Source organism: Palaemon carinicauda, chromosome 26 (genome assembly GCF_036898095.1).
Source record: "Palaemon carinicauda isolate YSFRI2023 chromosome 26, ASM3689809v2, whole genome shotgun sequence".
NCBI lineage: Eukaryota > Metazoa > Arthropoda > Malacostraca > Decapoda > Palaemonidae > Palaemon > Palaemon carinicauda.
This window is the reverse complement of record NC_090750.1, coordinates 95,595,331-95,610,230: the sequence shown is the minus strand read 5'-3', so window position 1 is coordinate 95,610,230 and position 14,900 is coordinate 95,595,331. Positions and strand designations below refer to the sequence as shown.

The following is a 14,900-nucleotide window of genomic DNA, read 5'->3' as shown; positions in this document are numbered from 1 at the left end:
CAGGCTCACTATTAGTAGTTCATGGGCCATTATATCATAGAGGTTTACGCGTCAACTGTTTTCATAGCCAGCGATAAGGCGTTTGATCACTTTCCTGTCTACCTTTATGTATGAAAACCTGGTTTCAGAGTCCGGATAAGCATCTGATAACCTATGAAATGGAGTAGTGGAAATCCAAATAGATTACATATTGGTTAAAAAAGCCGATACCTTTCTATTTGGAATATTTATGGTTTTCGTAGAGTGATGCAAAAGTGAGTAACTTGTTTTTTTGGTAATGCATCTCAAAAATTCATCCTTCTGGAATCTAGAAAGATGAACCTCTCTTCTATGAAGATATTCAACCTTTCTTGGACTTTTAAGTGCCTGCTCAACAGGTTATTTTTTTATCTCCTTTATACCAATGTCTTTTCTTGCAATATTCTGAAGGTCATTGCATGCCTCATCTGCAAACAGCTTGAATGACTTAAAGGTTGGGAAGAGACTATCCTCATCACGGTTCTCTTGTGCTTGCCTTCCCTTGATTTACACATTTTGCGAGTACTCATAATCATAATCAAAGCCGTAAACTGCTTTTGTTTTATTAGACACATGAGACCTCAGATTGTAAGAGTGCCCATCTACTTAGTGCTGATGACTTCTGGGTAATGCCTATGATTCCATCTCTCTTCTTGCTGATACCATTCAGCAATTCTTCGCTCTGGTCTGGGTCAACTTGATTGAACTTTTGGCCTGAGCATTTGCCAGCAAAGTTACCATTCTCAAATTCATTCCTCACTTCCAAGGATAGATGGTGCATTTCATTTATGTATGTAGTGTTCCAGAGCGTGTAGTTTGTATGATCATATGCCAAAAAGAATGGAATCATTCGCTGGAAAGAATGTAAGTGAAGTTTCCGGTTGCTTTTCCTCTAGGAACAGGTGAACATCAGAAGAATCTAAACTATATCCATGTAGCTCCACCAATATTTGAAGTTTGGATTTTACTTGCATATCAGGAAAACGTCCTTGATATTCATAAACTCTTTGCTAGTCAGGAGAGCTTTTAATTCGGTAATGTTTTCAGCATATTATTGAGTCTTTGCCTTGCAAAATCTTGAATTTCACACCACAATTGTTAGTGTAAGATCTACTGATGCAAAATAATTAACAATCAAATTCCGACATTTTATCTATCATTATCTATGTGAAAATAGTTAATAGTACAATTATTGCTTTTATGCAGCAGTTGATTGCTTATTACACGATTCTATCATGAGATTCCATTCGCTATGAACATTTTACATTCTTGGAGCGTTTATTGTTTTCTGAGGAGGACAAAAAATGTCTTCAAAAGCATACAATTTTATTCGAAAATAAGTTAGAGTAAAATGATTTCGTCGTTCCCTTTCGTTTCAAGACTTAATTGAATCTTGATGGGGCACCATAAGTTCCGGAAGGAGCTGAGATCTGCTTGGTCTGACGGGCGTCTTCTTGTGCAGCGAAAGCGATCTGGTCGAGGACGAACTGGGGGATGGGGTGGGGGAAAGCAGGGGCAACTGGCAGGAGGTCGGACTGGGGCTGGAATCCGTTCTCGTCAGCAACGTATCTCACATTGACGGGAATGCCTTCAGGAGATGTGTATCTGGGTGAAGATTGAAGAGGTCATTTAATTAGGAGAATAAACATCAATTTTTCTCTCCAGATCGTTTTTGAGTCAATAAAAACTGTTCATCTGAACTCCAAAACTTGAGTGTCATTAGAGAGAAAAACCATGGCCAGGGTAGAATGACCATATATCAATGATACGTTTAATGAGAATGAGAAAATGTTGAACACAATATAACCTATAAAACTTACGAGAAAGAGCCAGAAGATACAACGGCTCCCTTAGGTCCGTCAGGAGAGCCAGAGTCCTGCATAACGATTCCGTTGGCGGTTTCGACGTTGACGCTGTACCTTCCGTAGTCATCCTGATCACGGTCGTCTCGGAGGATGGCAATCACTTTGTTGAGGCCTCAGCTTCCTCCTTGGGACTGAGGCCGTGGGGCGTCGTAGCTGTACTGAGGAGCGGCCAAGGCCACGGTCGCTAAGGCTGCGATGATGACCTGAAAAAGACAATAATCATTTAATCTAATATAAGAAATAAAGATTTATTTTTACCGATTTTTTCATTTGTTGAAAAAAAATAAAGATTTTTCTTACAGAGTTTTTCTTTTGTTAAGGCAATGAAAGAGAAATTCCATCAGTTTTTGTTGCCATTAAGTGAAAATTACTGTGGTTCCTTAAATGCCAGAAAGTATAAATAGTAGCAAAGCTGACCTTATATGTACACTCCTATGACCTTGCTTCTTTATATATATATATATATATATATATATATATATATATATATATATATATATATATATATATATATATATATTGCACGGAAAATTTAATACCTGCTAAAAAGAATCTCGCTACTGGATATAAACACCCCCAAAAGTAATAAATTATTGAAAATTATTGTTAATACTTCTTTCAATATATACTAAATTTTGAATATGTTTCTGAAGAAATATTCAACACATGACTTTCCAGTGAACTTTCGAACTTTTTGTCTTCATTTTAAATGTATTGAACTAAGACTTAATTGTAATCTTAAAAACTTGGCTGAATTGTTTTCATTATAGATAATGAATATTACCTAAAAGTTAACGAACGTCTTTATGGTTAACTTACGAATTTCATGATGTGCTGTTGTGTGATGAACTGATTCCGTTTGAATTGCTGGCGTCGGTATATATAGCGAAAGAAGTTCGTCATCAAGGCTACCGGTTATTAGACTAGTGTCTACTTTTTGCCGGTCTGCATTGCCCGGTATGAGAGATGTTCATAGAGGCGACCATGAAACGAATTCCATTCCAAAACACACTTACTTTTCCTTCATTAAACGAATTTCCACAAAAAAATATTTTGCTAAGTCTCTCTCTCTCTCTCTCTCTCTCTCTCTCTCTCTCTCTCTCTCTCTCTGTCATGAATTGAATCAGGAATAGCACAAGGAAAAACTTCTAATGAGATTACGAGCCAATTTATTCAATTCCATTATAAGTCATACCTATATAATTGATTGTCTTTTATCATAATTTTCATCGTTTAATTGAAATCGTTTATTAGATATGAGCTGTTAGAAATAGATAAATGAGTTTGAAAAATGAATTTCTAAATACTATCCAATTTCTAACACATATTTTACAAAAAGCATTGTATACATGATTATTGAATCTTCATTATGAGAACTGTTTAGATTTGTGTATACGTACCTCAAACATTAAACTAAACAATGCCTTATTTCAATTTCTTTTTGTCATTTGCGTATTTTTTTTTATTCTTTTACTTCAAGACCTGATTATAATTTGCAATAATAAAAAAAGAAAATTCCCTGTTGCTGAAAATATGTACAAACAAACCAAACATGACTATAGTCTAAATTCCTGTTTGATCTTTAACCTCTTTCATTTCCAAGTGTGGCTTTGACTTTATCCTTACTGAAAACGGCTCTTTTATTAGATTATGGAAGTCAAATGTGAATTATATCTCGTATATTTTAAAATTAAGATTTAAGTTGAATCCCCATATGAATTCTAACTTTTGAATTATAACTTTATCTCTAACATTGATGTCGTTGATTTGGTGTAGTTTTAATAGTTATGTTAAAATGTTATGAAAATGTTATCTGTTTCTCTTTGACCTTTAAGTATAATTTGACCCTAATCTTGATCATACTGTGTATATATATATATATATATATATATATATATATATATATATATATATATATATATATATATATGTGTGTGTGTATGTGTGTGTATACATACACACATATAAATATATATATAAGTATATATATATATATATATATATATATATGTGTGTGTGTGTGTGCGTGTGGTTGAGTGTATATATATATATATATATATATATATATATATATATATATATATATATATATATATATATATATACATATATATATATATATATATATATATATATATATATATATATATATATATATATATATTGGTTTTCTCACCTGTTATGCTAAAAGTTTAGTTCATACCTGACCTTTGACACCTTAGGGGAGTATGGTTGAAAGAAATGAAGTCTGTCTTTTATAATTCAGAAATTTTGGCCAACTCTAAATTCATGTTTGACATCGGACGTACAAAAGGGTCAGTCACTCTCTTGCATCTCTTAAAATGAAATTCATTTTTGCTTGTAATGAAACTCATATTCTACAATAAAACCGCAGCTAAAATCGCCTCCAATTTGTGTATGATAATTATTCTTGTTGAAAGCAGATCATATTCCGGCCTGTTCCCAGAATGAGATGACCAGACCGTCAATACCTCTATAAACTAAAAAAAAAAAAAAACAAAAAAAAAAAAAAACATGTTTATATCAAAGGAAAAAGTTGGTGCGTCATTATGTCAGTGATGTAGGTCATTGTGCATGTTCCGAGCGATCCAATTTGGCTGTTTTCCAAGGACGCTTTACACCAGTTCTTTTCTTCACATAAATTCCGGTCATTTTTGTTTTCCAAATGTAATTGTTTCAACTATTTGCTTTCGTCATTGGCATCTGATGATAAAACATCAAGGTTTCAAAACAAGAGGTACAAAAGAGGGCGAAATCTTCAAAGGAAAATTATAACTAGGTATAGAGACTTCTATAATCATATGAGAGATAATATAAGCAACAACCTATTAAATGCATCATTAATAATAATTGTTCTATGGAGGAATTTTTACGATTTTCAAACGAAACCGAACTTGAAACATTCTACTTTTGTGAGTCACTGTAATGCAGCCATGAACTTGGGCCAAGAGACAAATCATTTCTTTTTGACTTAATACCAGACATGACTTGTATTTCATTGATCTTGAAAAGAGACATTAACCTCGTTTTAGATTTTTCATCATTATATATTGGAGAAAACAATGAAGATTTGACCTGCATTAAACCTTATTAAACATTCACAAGATCTCTTGATTATTTTTCTCTTTGATAATGCAATCTAGGTATCCATTACCAGATGGATCTAAAATAGAGACTATTTGAATTCTTCCCTGAGACTAAGTGTAGAAGCGATAAAACTATTATTGCTATTTTCGTTTTTTTTTCTTCTTTTTCTTCTCTTAGTTGGGGAGACAGATTATGACCTGAAACTCAATAAGAGGTTTGTCAAGTGTTACTCAATCAGACAATTTTCCTTTTCTTTTAGTTCCTTTTTTTGACAGTCACGATAGCACATTATCAAAAAGATATCTTAGACTCTAGATATCATCTCTACTTATCGATATATGTTAAATTTATGTAATAGGGTCGCAAACTGCCTTATATTTTAGTAATTTTGTCTAAGAAGTACAAAACATCGAGTTTATTGTGAAGTACATAAATACTATTTTTTTTCTGAACCAGTTAGTATCATTAAACTAAATACAATCAAATGATAGTGATAATGATAATCATAATAACCATAGTTATAATATTTATCCCTGATTTATTTTTAAAACTATCATAATTAATATTATTATTAAATTTGTATGGAAGCCAGGCCTAATGAACTGGCCTCTCATGATGTAAACATCTGAAAAGCTAGAGAAAAATGAAAATTATATAATTCGAAAATATCTCTCTCAAATTATCTATTTATCGACCAATGCATCTACCTGCATTTAAAGTACATGTGTTTATATATATGTATATATATATATATATATATATATATATATATATATATATATAAATATATATATGGTAGTTTTGGACGAACCTCAGCGATTGTCAATGATATTCCATACTTAGGACAGATAGTGAGTGTGTCCTTAGGACACGACACTGAAATTAAAGGAAGGATGGACATGGGATAGTCCTTCTAGTTTTAACTTATGCCTAAAATACTTGCAGCCTTACTAAAGCCTTAGATTCTTACAGCATGGTCTAGTTACAACTCAAAGAGTTCTGGAAAGAATAATGATGGGAATAAAACTAAGAGACCGAAAGAAGAGCAACATGGATACGAGAGTAATTTATATAAAAGATATTCTAACATGTATGAAAAAGAAATGGACATGGGCAGAACCTATAATTGTATGGATATCTAATATTATGTTGAACAAAACTTTCATCGGTTCTTGTCTCTATTCTCCTTACTATCAGGACAAATTGTAGCATCGCAGCCCAGCAACACGACACATTGTGTCACACTTGTATCTCCAACCCCTGTCTCCTTAGTGCATACACTTACAATTTCTAACAAGCCTGTGCTCCATCATCCACCTCTCCTATAAGATGCGACTTATTAATTGTTTCGTCAATGGAGACTGTTTTAAGAACTATGCAGGATCACTTGGACTTGATAGATAACATCATACTTCCCTGCTGATCCACCTGAGGACGTGCATTTTCCTTTACGTCCACCACCCTCTTACGCGTGCAATGGGCATCCCTCCCAAGATATCACTTTCCACTAGAGAGGTGTATGATACACTACAAAAGCACTTTTGCATTCTCAAAAAGGAAGCTTTACTACACAGGAAGTTGTTGTGCTGCCGACATGCTGTCGGAGAATGTTTTGTAGATTATTATTTACGCCTGAAGGATCTCGCTGATGAAGTGGACTTAAGCACTGGCAACTCCACCTCTTGCACTTAATGGCCGTAGCAAATGGTAATTTTGATGTGCATGAGGGTCAAAGAATTAATACAACGCCTTATTCTGATCCAACCCTCGCACGGTTCGTGATATGCCTCTCCTACAAATATACATGTGCGACTGTGTCAGCTATTGCCTCCACTTCTCCAGCTAGGTCAACTTGGTATCTTCATACAAGAGGAACCAGCTCAGATTATACAGAAGAGGACTTCTTACTGATCTACTAACCAATACGGCTCATGCAAGCATAATTCCAAAATATGCCCAGCCATGGGTACATCCTGCAATAACTGCAGACACAAGGGCAGTTGGGCCAGCTCTCAGAAATGCCCCACGAAGGAAGCTCATTGCTATACCTGCCAGAAACATGGACATTTTGAGAAGATGCTCAGGCCTTCCAGAAAAGTCTGATTGGATATACAGTCTACTAACAAGTCAAATACCAGCTGCCCTATCGTTGGTGACAACTTGGGTAGTGAGTTACCCACACCAGTCACTGTCTCATCATTTGGGATTACATCATCACATTCCCTACTCCTGATACAAGAGCAGCGATCACAGTGATTGCCACCATACATTTAGACAAAATTTTTTTGCAGCAGATGGATTCCACATGACACCAGCTGTACGATATGTCCAAGCAATACTTTGTCTTGGCACTAGAGTTGCTCAGCAACCATATATGTTATTTGGGATACCCAGACTGCCCTCCTTTCCGTGAACATTGCTGAGCCATTACCATAGTGTCACTGGACTTGCAGAACCCCATTCTCAAGGTAACACATGTCAACAGATGCGCTCAGTTTCCTGCCTCCTCTACAACTTCACCCGCACCTATTAATGATTATTTTTTTTGTTATTCCGGCAACATCCTCATATGAAAGAAGGATCAAGAAACCCAGCTGCTAAAGAAAATGGCTGACCATAGTTTGAGGGTTCACTGGAAACCTGGCACTATGCTGTTTGCTGTACACATGCCCCGACCCTTAGTGATCAAGTGAAAGAAGAACTTGACTCCTTACTGCAACAAGAAATCATCACACCAGCAGGCGACAAACCCTCCAAATGGTGTCATTCCATGCATTTGGTACCAAAGAAAAAATTGTGTGCATCACTGTGGATCATAAGCAACTTAATTCTCAAGTATCCCACCCTACATACCCGTCACCAATGCCCCATAATGCTCTCCACAACATCTCTCCTACTGTGAAGTACCTCACCACAGCAGACGCCTTCCTGGCTATGGGCAAATGAAGTTGGTAGTAGTGGAAAACCACCTGACCATGTTTATATTTCCAAAACAATAATTCGAGCACTGTCATTGCCTGATGGGATTTTCGGCGACAGGTTATGCATACTGCCTCCATGGAAATATGGCCCTAATAGGTATCCCCAAATGACTGAAATTTATAGATGATATCTTTGTTTTCGACGAGGGCCTTCCTAATAACCTACAACACATGCACCATATGCTTACCAAGTGCTGTCAGTACAGCATTACCCTCAACAAAGTAAAAATCACTGTAGCTGACCCTGAAGTTAACTTTTGCGGTAATGTCTTATCATCCGATGGTATTGCTGCAGGCCCCGACAAGGTATGTCCTATGCGTGACTTCCCTACACCGTCCAATGTTACAGATCTCAGGTCGTGTATGTGTGTCGTCAATGAACTCACTAACTTCACTTTAAATATCGCTGCAGCAGCACAGTCCTTATACCCACTTATGAGAGCCAAACACTCATTCATTTGGAGACTTGGCAATGAATAATCCTTTAAAAATGTCAAAGCCACTCAAGTTTGTCGTCACCGTAACATGTGTAAAAGTGGAGGTCCAATAAAATATGCCCTCCATGAGGCATTGAAAAGTGGTCCCAGCATTACAAAGAACAAAACAAGAGTAATTGAATATGTATGTACCGAAGGGGGTGCTGATGGTGGTCTTGTGGGTGTCTTCTGGGTTCATGGGCACCTGACAATATCCCTTCGAGAGGTTGAGAGTAGAGAATGCCTTTGCTTCATGCAAGTAGGTGGTAATGGTGGCAATGTCTGGAAGGGGATAATGATCCGGCTCTGTCTGCAGTTTAGAGTTCAGATGCTTGTAATTCCCATAAGGGTGCAGGGAGCCATCCATCTTCAGAATGATATGCAAGGGCAATGGCCATGTGCTTGAGGCCTTTTGATAAAGGCTCATTTCTCCCATTTCGGAGAACATTTGTATAGCTGCTGCTGAACAATCCGTGGTCAGCTTTGCGGTTCCTCTCATGCTTCACTAAACACAACAATGTTATCTGCAAATCTTAAGTTGCTAAGGTATTCCCCATTAATATTAGTTCCCGCATTTTTCCAATGTAATTTAAAAAAAAAAAATTCTTCAATCATAATCTTTGTGTTCGTGTGTCTTCAGGGAAATATTAAGTATTGCTTGCCTGCAACCTGTAGCGGACAGCTTTCCTCGCAAATTGAACCTACTTCATGCCCTCTGATGATAATGTCAATGCCACATCTTGCTTCTGCCCTAACCAACAACTTCTACAGACTCTTACTGACGCCTGTCAGCTGCAGTTATGTTACTACCAGTTCAGATTTGATGCTGATGTAAAGATATACAGAAACAGTTATCAGTGTCCAAATAACTTGTATGTAGGGTATCGCCTGTAGCAGTGTCCTACCTATTACTACTCTTTTCTTTATACATAATGCAGATATAATTGTGCATTTTTGGTTAAAACTGATGCTTGCCATTCCCTTTCTCCAGTGACTCACCAGATCCCGACTTTGTTATTCTAAGTCTTCTGACATCTTTCTAGTATCTGCCAACAGATCTGAGAAACCCACCGACGGGTACGAGACACTCATTTGGGATCGCTGAATATCTTTGTAAAACTTGTTACCAAATTTCACATGTTAAGTATTCTTATGGCATCTAATCGTGGATGAATGAAAAGAAAGACAGAGCATATTTGGTGATGCAAAAGAACAGAAGTACTAGTGAATAGATACAATAAAATAGAACTTGAAACAGGACCACAAGTATTATTAGATTTCTCCATGTTTTTCTCTCTGGGTCCTGAAATTCACAATGGAGTTTTATATTACATTAAAGGCACATCCCAATGAACTGCTTTTATGCAGCAGTTGATATCTTATTACACGATTTTATCATGAGATTCCATTCGCTACAAATTATTAGACTTTTACATTCTTGGAGCATTTATTGTTTTCAGAGTAGGACAAAAAATTGTCTTCATAGGCATAGAATTTTATTCGAAAATAAGTTAGAGTAAAATGATTTCGTCGTTCCCTTTCGTTTCAAGACTTAATTGAATCTTGATGGGACACCATAAGTTCCGGAAGGAGCTGAGATCTGTTTGGTCTGACGGGCGTCTTCTTGTGCAGCGAAGGCGATCTGATCCAGGACGAACTGGGGGATTGGGTGGGGGAAAGCAGGGGCAACTGGCAGGAGGTCGGACTGGGGCTGGAAGCCGTTTTCGTCAGCAACGTATCTCACATTGACGGGAATGCCTTCAGGAGATGTGTATCTGGGTGAAGATTAAAGAGGTCATTTAATTAGAAGAATAGACATCAATTTCTGTCTCCTGATCCTTTTTGAGTCAATAAAAACTGTTCATCTGAACTCCAAAACTTGGGTGTCATTAGAGAGAAAAACCATGGCCAGGGTAGAATGACCATATGTCAATGATACGTGTAATGAGAATGAGAAAATGTTGAACACAATACAACTTATAAAACTTACGAGAAAGAGCCAGAAGATACGATGGCTCCCTTAGGTCCGTCAGGAGAGCCAGAGTCCTGCATAACGATTCCGTTGGCGGTTTCGACGTTGACGCTGTACCTTCCGTAGTCATCCTGATCACGGTCGTCTCGAAGGATGGCAATCACTTTGTTGAGGCCTGAGCTTCCTCCTTGGGACTGAGGCCGTGGGGCGTCGTAGCTGTACTGAGGAGCGGCCAAGGCCACGGTCGCTAAGGCTGCGATGATGACCTGAAAAAGACAATAATCGATTAATCTAATATAAGAGGTAAAGATTTTTTCACCGAATTTTCTCTTTAGTTTGGCAAAAATAAAGATTTTCACTACTGATTTTTTCTTTTGTTGAGGCAATGAAAAGGAAATTTCATCAGTTTTTGTTGCTGTTATGTGAAAATTACTGTGGTTCCTTGAATGCTAGAAAGAATAAATAGCAGTAAAGCTGAGTTCGTATGTACACTCCGACGACCTTGTTTGATTATATATTTTAGACGGAAAATGAAACACCGTCTAAGGTAAATCTGGCTGCTAAATTTAAGCACCTCAACAAGCAATGAATTGTTGAAGCTTGTTAATACTTCTTTCAATATATATTTAATCTGAGAGAGGTTTCTGAAGACGTATTCTACTTACCACTTTCCAGTCAAACTTTCGAATTTTTTCATGTCTTCATTTCAAAGATATTTACCTAAGACTTAATTGCAATCTTAAAAACTTGGGTGAATTTTTTTTTTATTAAATATAATGAATATTACCTAAAAGTTAACGAACGTCTCTATGGTTAACTTACGAACTTCATGATGTGCTGTTGTGTGATGAACTGATACCATTTGAATTGCTGGCGTCGGTATATATAGCGAAAGAAGTTCGTCATCAAGGCTACCGGTTATTAGACTAGTGTCTACTTTTTGCCGGTCTGCATTGCCCGGTATGAGAGATGTTCATAGAGGCGACCATGAAACGATTTCCATTCCAAAACCCTCTTACTTTTCCTTCAATCAAGAAATTTCCCCCCCAAAAAAAACTTTTACAGAATCTCTCTCTCTCTCTCTCTCTCTCTCTCTCTCTCTCTCTCTCTCTCTCTCTCTCTCTCTCTCTCTCTCGTGATTAAAATCAAGAATGGCAAAAGGAAAAACTTCTATTTCACTCTCCTATGAAGCTGTAGATATGCATTGTTTTAAGGAAAACTTACTTGACTAATAAGATGATGAGCCAATTTATTCAATTCCATCTTAACTCATACCTATAAAATGAATGATCTTTTATCATGAATTTCATCGTTTAATATTTTTTTTTTTTTTTTTTTTTTTTTTTTTTGTAAATTATGGAGGTGTACATTCAAGATATGACCTGATTGAAATATAGCAAGGATTTTTTTTTAAACTATAGTTTATAAAATTATCCTGTAAAGTTATCATTACAAAAAGCAACAGAAACTTCAGGATGACATCGGTATTCAAGTGTTATTCAAGTTGAAGGAAACGGGAAATGGGCGATGGACTGTTGTTGTTGTTGTTGTTGGGGTATTAAAGCCAACACTTGTTGTTGGCACGGGCCTTTCCCTTGGTTGGCCCGTAGGGCGATGGACTGTATCGGACAATTAATAGATTCATTTGATGCACATTCCCCTATTGTCCTCACATGGAGATATGACTCATCGAAGAGAGAGAGAGAGAGAGAGAGAGAGAGAGAGAGAGAGAGAGAGAGAGAGAGAGAGAGAGAGAGAGAGAGAGTATGTGTGTGTTTGGAAAATATTAAAAAAAATTCATATATACCGTATCCTGCTACAATTTCTAATACTTTCAACATTTGAGTCTTCATTCTTAATTAAAGTATATAGTATAGGCAGGGGTTGTAGTAAACACGTCATACTCTACTACATTATCAATTAGTGTAAGGGCCTTCAGAAATGACAGCTTACTAGCCTCTATCTACGAAACTGGTAGATTTAGCAAAGTTTCCATTTAAATTTCTTCCATTTACACTGATAAGTGTTTTGAATATAAACATTAGACATCATTGCATTTCTTTGCCAATTAGGTTTGGGCTTCAATTGTTATTTCCAAAATATGACCCATATTCAATTATTTATTAGGATTTTATTCTCGAATATTAATTAGAGACTGCACTGAAATGCACTATAATACCTTCGTAAATACTAATATAATGGACTGGAAGTGTCAAGGGACCCAAATCCTTAAATATAGCTTTGGTTGAAGAATGTTGAATTTTGTTGGTTATCATCAGGCACAAGTTAAGTTTCACATTCCGAAGTCTGTTCAGTGACTACATTTGTTTTAGTCAAAGCCAGAAGTTGTAGGATTTTTTTTTTTTTTTCAATATCTAATACCTACAATTTTTCTTATTATAAGATATGCAGTTTTATGAAATGAACCTTTGAAAGTTGGGCCTGGTATATCATTTTGACCATGACTCTGGCCCGAGTATATTAGGCTGTGTGTTAGGTTATGATGGGTGAAGTCCTTATGTCCTAGGTGGGGTGAGTTTGAGTTACTACTGATATTTACAGTGTCGTAGGTTATGATGGGTGAAGTCCTTACCTCCTAGGTGGGGTGAGTTTGAGTTACTACTGATATTTACAGTGCCCTAGGTTATGATGGGTGAAGTCCTCATGTCCTAGGTGGGGTGAGTTTGAGTTACTACTGATATCTAGTGTCCTAGGTTATGATGGGTGAAGTCCTTATGTCCTGGGTGGGGTGAGTTTGAGTTACTACTGATATTTAGTGTCCTAGGTTATGATGGGTGAAGTCCTTATGTCCTGAGTGGGGTGAGTTTGAGTTACTACTGATATTTACAGTGTCCTAGGTTATGATGGGTGAAATCCTTATGTCCTAGGTGGGGTGAGTTTGAGTTACTACTGATATTTACAGTGTCCTAGGTTATGATGGGTGAAGTCCTTATGTCCTAGGTGGGGTGAGTTTGAGTTACTACTGATATCTAGTGTCCTAGGTTATGATGGGTGAAGTCCTTATGTCCTGGGTGGGGTGAGTTTGAGTTACTACTGATATTTACAGTGTCCTAGGTTATGATGGGTGAAGTCCTTATGTCCTAGGTGGGGTGAGTTTGAGTTACTACTGATATTTACAGTGTCCTAGGTTAGGTAATGACCTGGTGCTCTAGGTTAGGGTAAGTTTTGATTCATCACTCTCGTTAGAATTAGTGTTGTAGGGGGAAGTCAAGTGAGGTTCGGTCGGATAAGGACCAAAGACCTTGGGTTATGGAAGGTTTAAAGGCATAAATTGAAGTGTCCTAAGAATTTTTATGTGTATTAAATGTATTTATTTTTTTCATGCAATACATAAGTTTCTTACCCTCCTGAAAGTGCATTGAATTCAAATTGGATTTTGCTAACTCAAACACCCCGGTTTCCCACTTTGTCCCTAATAATGTAAGGTATAGTCCAGGGGTTCCTAATAAGTGGTTGGGACCCCAGGTGGGGTCAGATTGTTCACTATATGGGGTCATAGACTGGTCATAAGGTTGGTGGTGTCACTGAAGTACCCCTGAGGGATGGATATACTACATAATATCCAAGCGGGCGGTATGAGGTATCATGTTGAATTCAACACTCCGTATAGTAGCAGATATTAATATTCTATTAGAGCCAAAATATTTAGATAAAAAAAAATCGTTGATTCAAGTCATAATTAGAAAAGATATCATATTTCTATTACTGCAATATTGTTAAGGCATTGTTATCCATCATCTAAGATAGTTTTTCTCCTTGTTCACCTAAAGCTACCTTGCAAAGAGGGTGAGCATATCTTAAAACCTTATTTAAAAAACGTTTGTGAAGTATTTTAAAGTTACCCATTTGCTAAAAAACTCTTGAAGCTATTGATGGTGCTATTCTCAGAAGACATGAAATAATTTGTTTTTAAAAAGATTTTAGAAATTCCCCATGGAGAGCCGCGGCTGTTGATGAGGCAACTGATACATAAGCGCAAACATAGATTCTGATCTTTGGAAGGTTTCTGAGGGAGAGCCCTGTCACTAAAGAGCTGTTTATTTGCATTTAACTTAAAACTACAACAATAGGTGAAGATATGTTAATGCTAAAGTCAAATTCTACTTTGAAAACAGCTTGGATTGGACTGAACTAATTGAATGTAGAAATGATGGTGCCCTATCAATGGTCGCCAAGAATATTGGAGTGATCCCACATTCAAGATTGTATGAACAACAGCAGAAGATATCCGTCACTGAAATGTTTTTTATCTCTTTGGTTGAGACACTCATAGACCCAACAAACTCTGCTGTGTATGTCATCAACTACTTTACCACCATAAGGTTGACTGAATACTTGAGGACCTAATTTAGATGTCAAAAGGTGGCCACTGCCAGGCAGAATAGAGTTGGCTATCTCCTTCAGCATTTTGTTAAGGATATGAGTGAGAAGTTTGCATCCAAGTACACACTGAATTACG

General features: G+C 36.7%; 2 protein-coding genes and 1 pseudogene across 2 annotated transcripts; 1 reads left to right on the top strand and 2 right to left on the bottom strand.

Annotated features, from left to right (window-relative positions):
• Positions 1-1,327: 1,327 nt before the first annotated feature.
• Positions 1,328-7,261, bottom strand: LOC137620071 (endocuticle structural glycoprotein SgAbd-8-like; annotated as a pseudogene).
• Positions 7,262-7,748: 487 nt separating this feature from the next.
• Positions 7,749-8,452, top strand: LOC137620070 (uncharacterized). The gene is made up of 2 exons (XM_068350346.1): positions 7,749-7,929; positions 8,097-8,452. Exons 1-2 carry the CDS (start codon positions 7,749-7,751, stop codon positions 8,450-8,452), a joined length of 537 nt encoding a protein of 178 aa, XP_068206447.1.
• A 1,511-nt stretch (positions 8,453-9,963) lies between these two features.
• Positions 9,964-11,265, bottom strand: LOC137620298 (cuticle protein AMP1A-like). Its single transcript, XM_068350531.1, has 3 exons — positions 11,243-11,265; positions 10,439-10,686; positions 9,964-10,223 (listed from the first exon to the last, which is right to left on the bottom strand). The coding sequence occupies exons 1-3, from the start codon at positions 11,249-11,251 to the stop codon at positions 10,001-10,003; spliced, it is 480 nt and encodes a 159-aa protein (XP_068206632.1). The 5' UTR covers positions 11,252-11,265; the 3' UTR covers positions 9,964-10,000.
• Positions 11,266-14,900: the final 3,635 nt, after the last annotated feature.

Bases quoted from the DNA above. Each gene is read 5' to 3' on its own strand.
- LOC137620070 (XM_068350346.1), top strand. From the start codon at position 7,749: ATGGTGTCATTCCATGCATTTGGTACCAAAGAAAAAATTGTGTGCATC. The intron at 7,930-8,096 runs GCAAATGAAGTT...TGAAATTTATAG, and splicing joins AGACGCCTTCCTGGCTATGG to ATGATATCTTTGTTTTCGAC.
- LOC137620298 (XM_068350531.1), bottom strand. The intron at 10,224-10,438 runs GTAAGTTTTATA...ATCTTCACCCAG, and splicing joins GTATCTTCTGGCTCTTTCTC to ATACACATCTCCTGAAGGCA.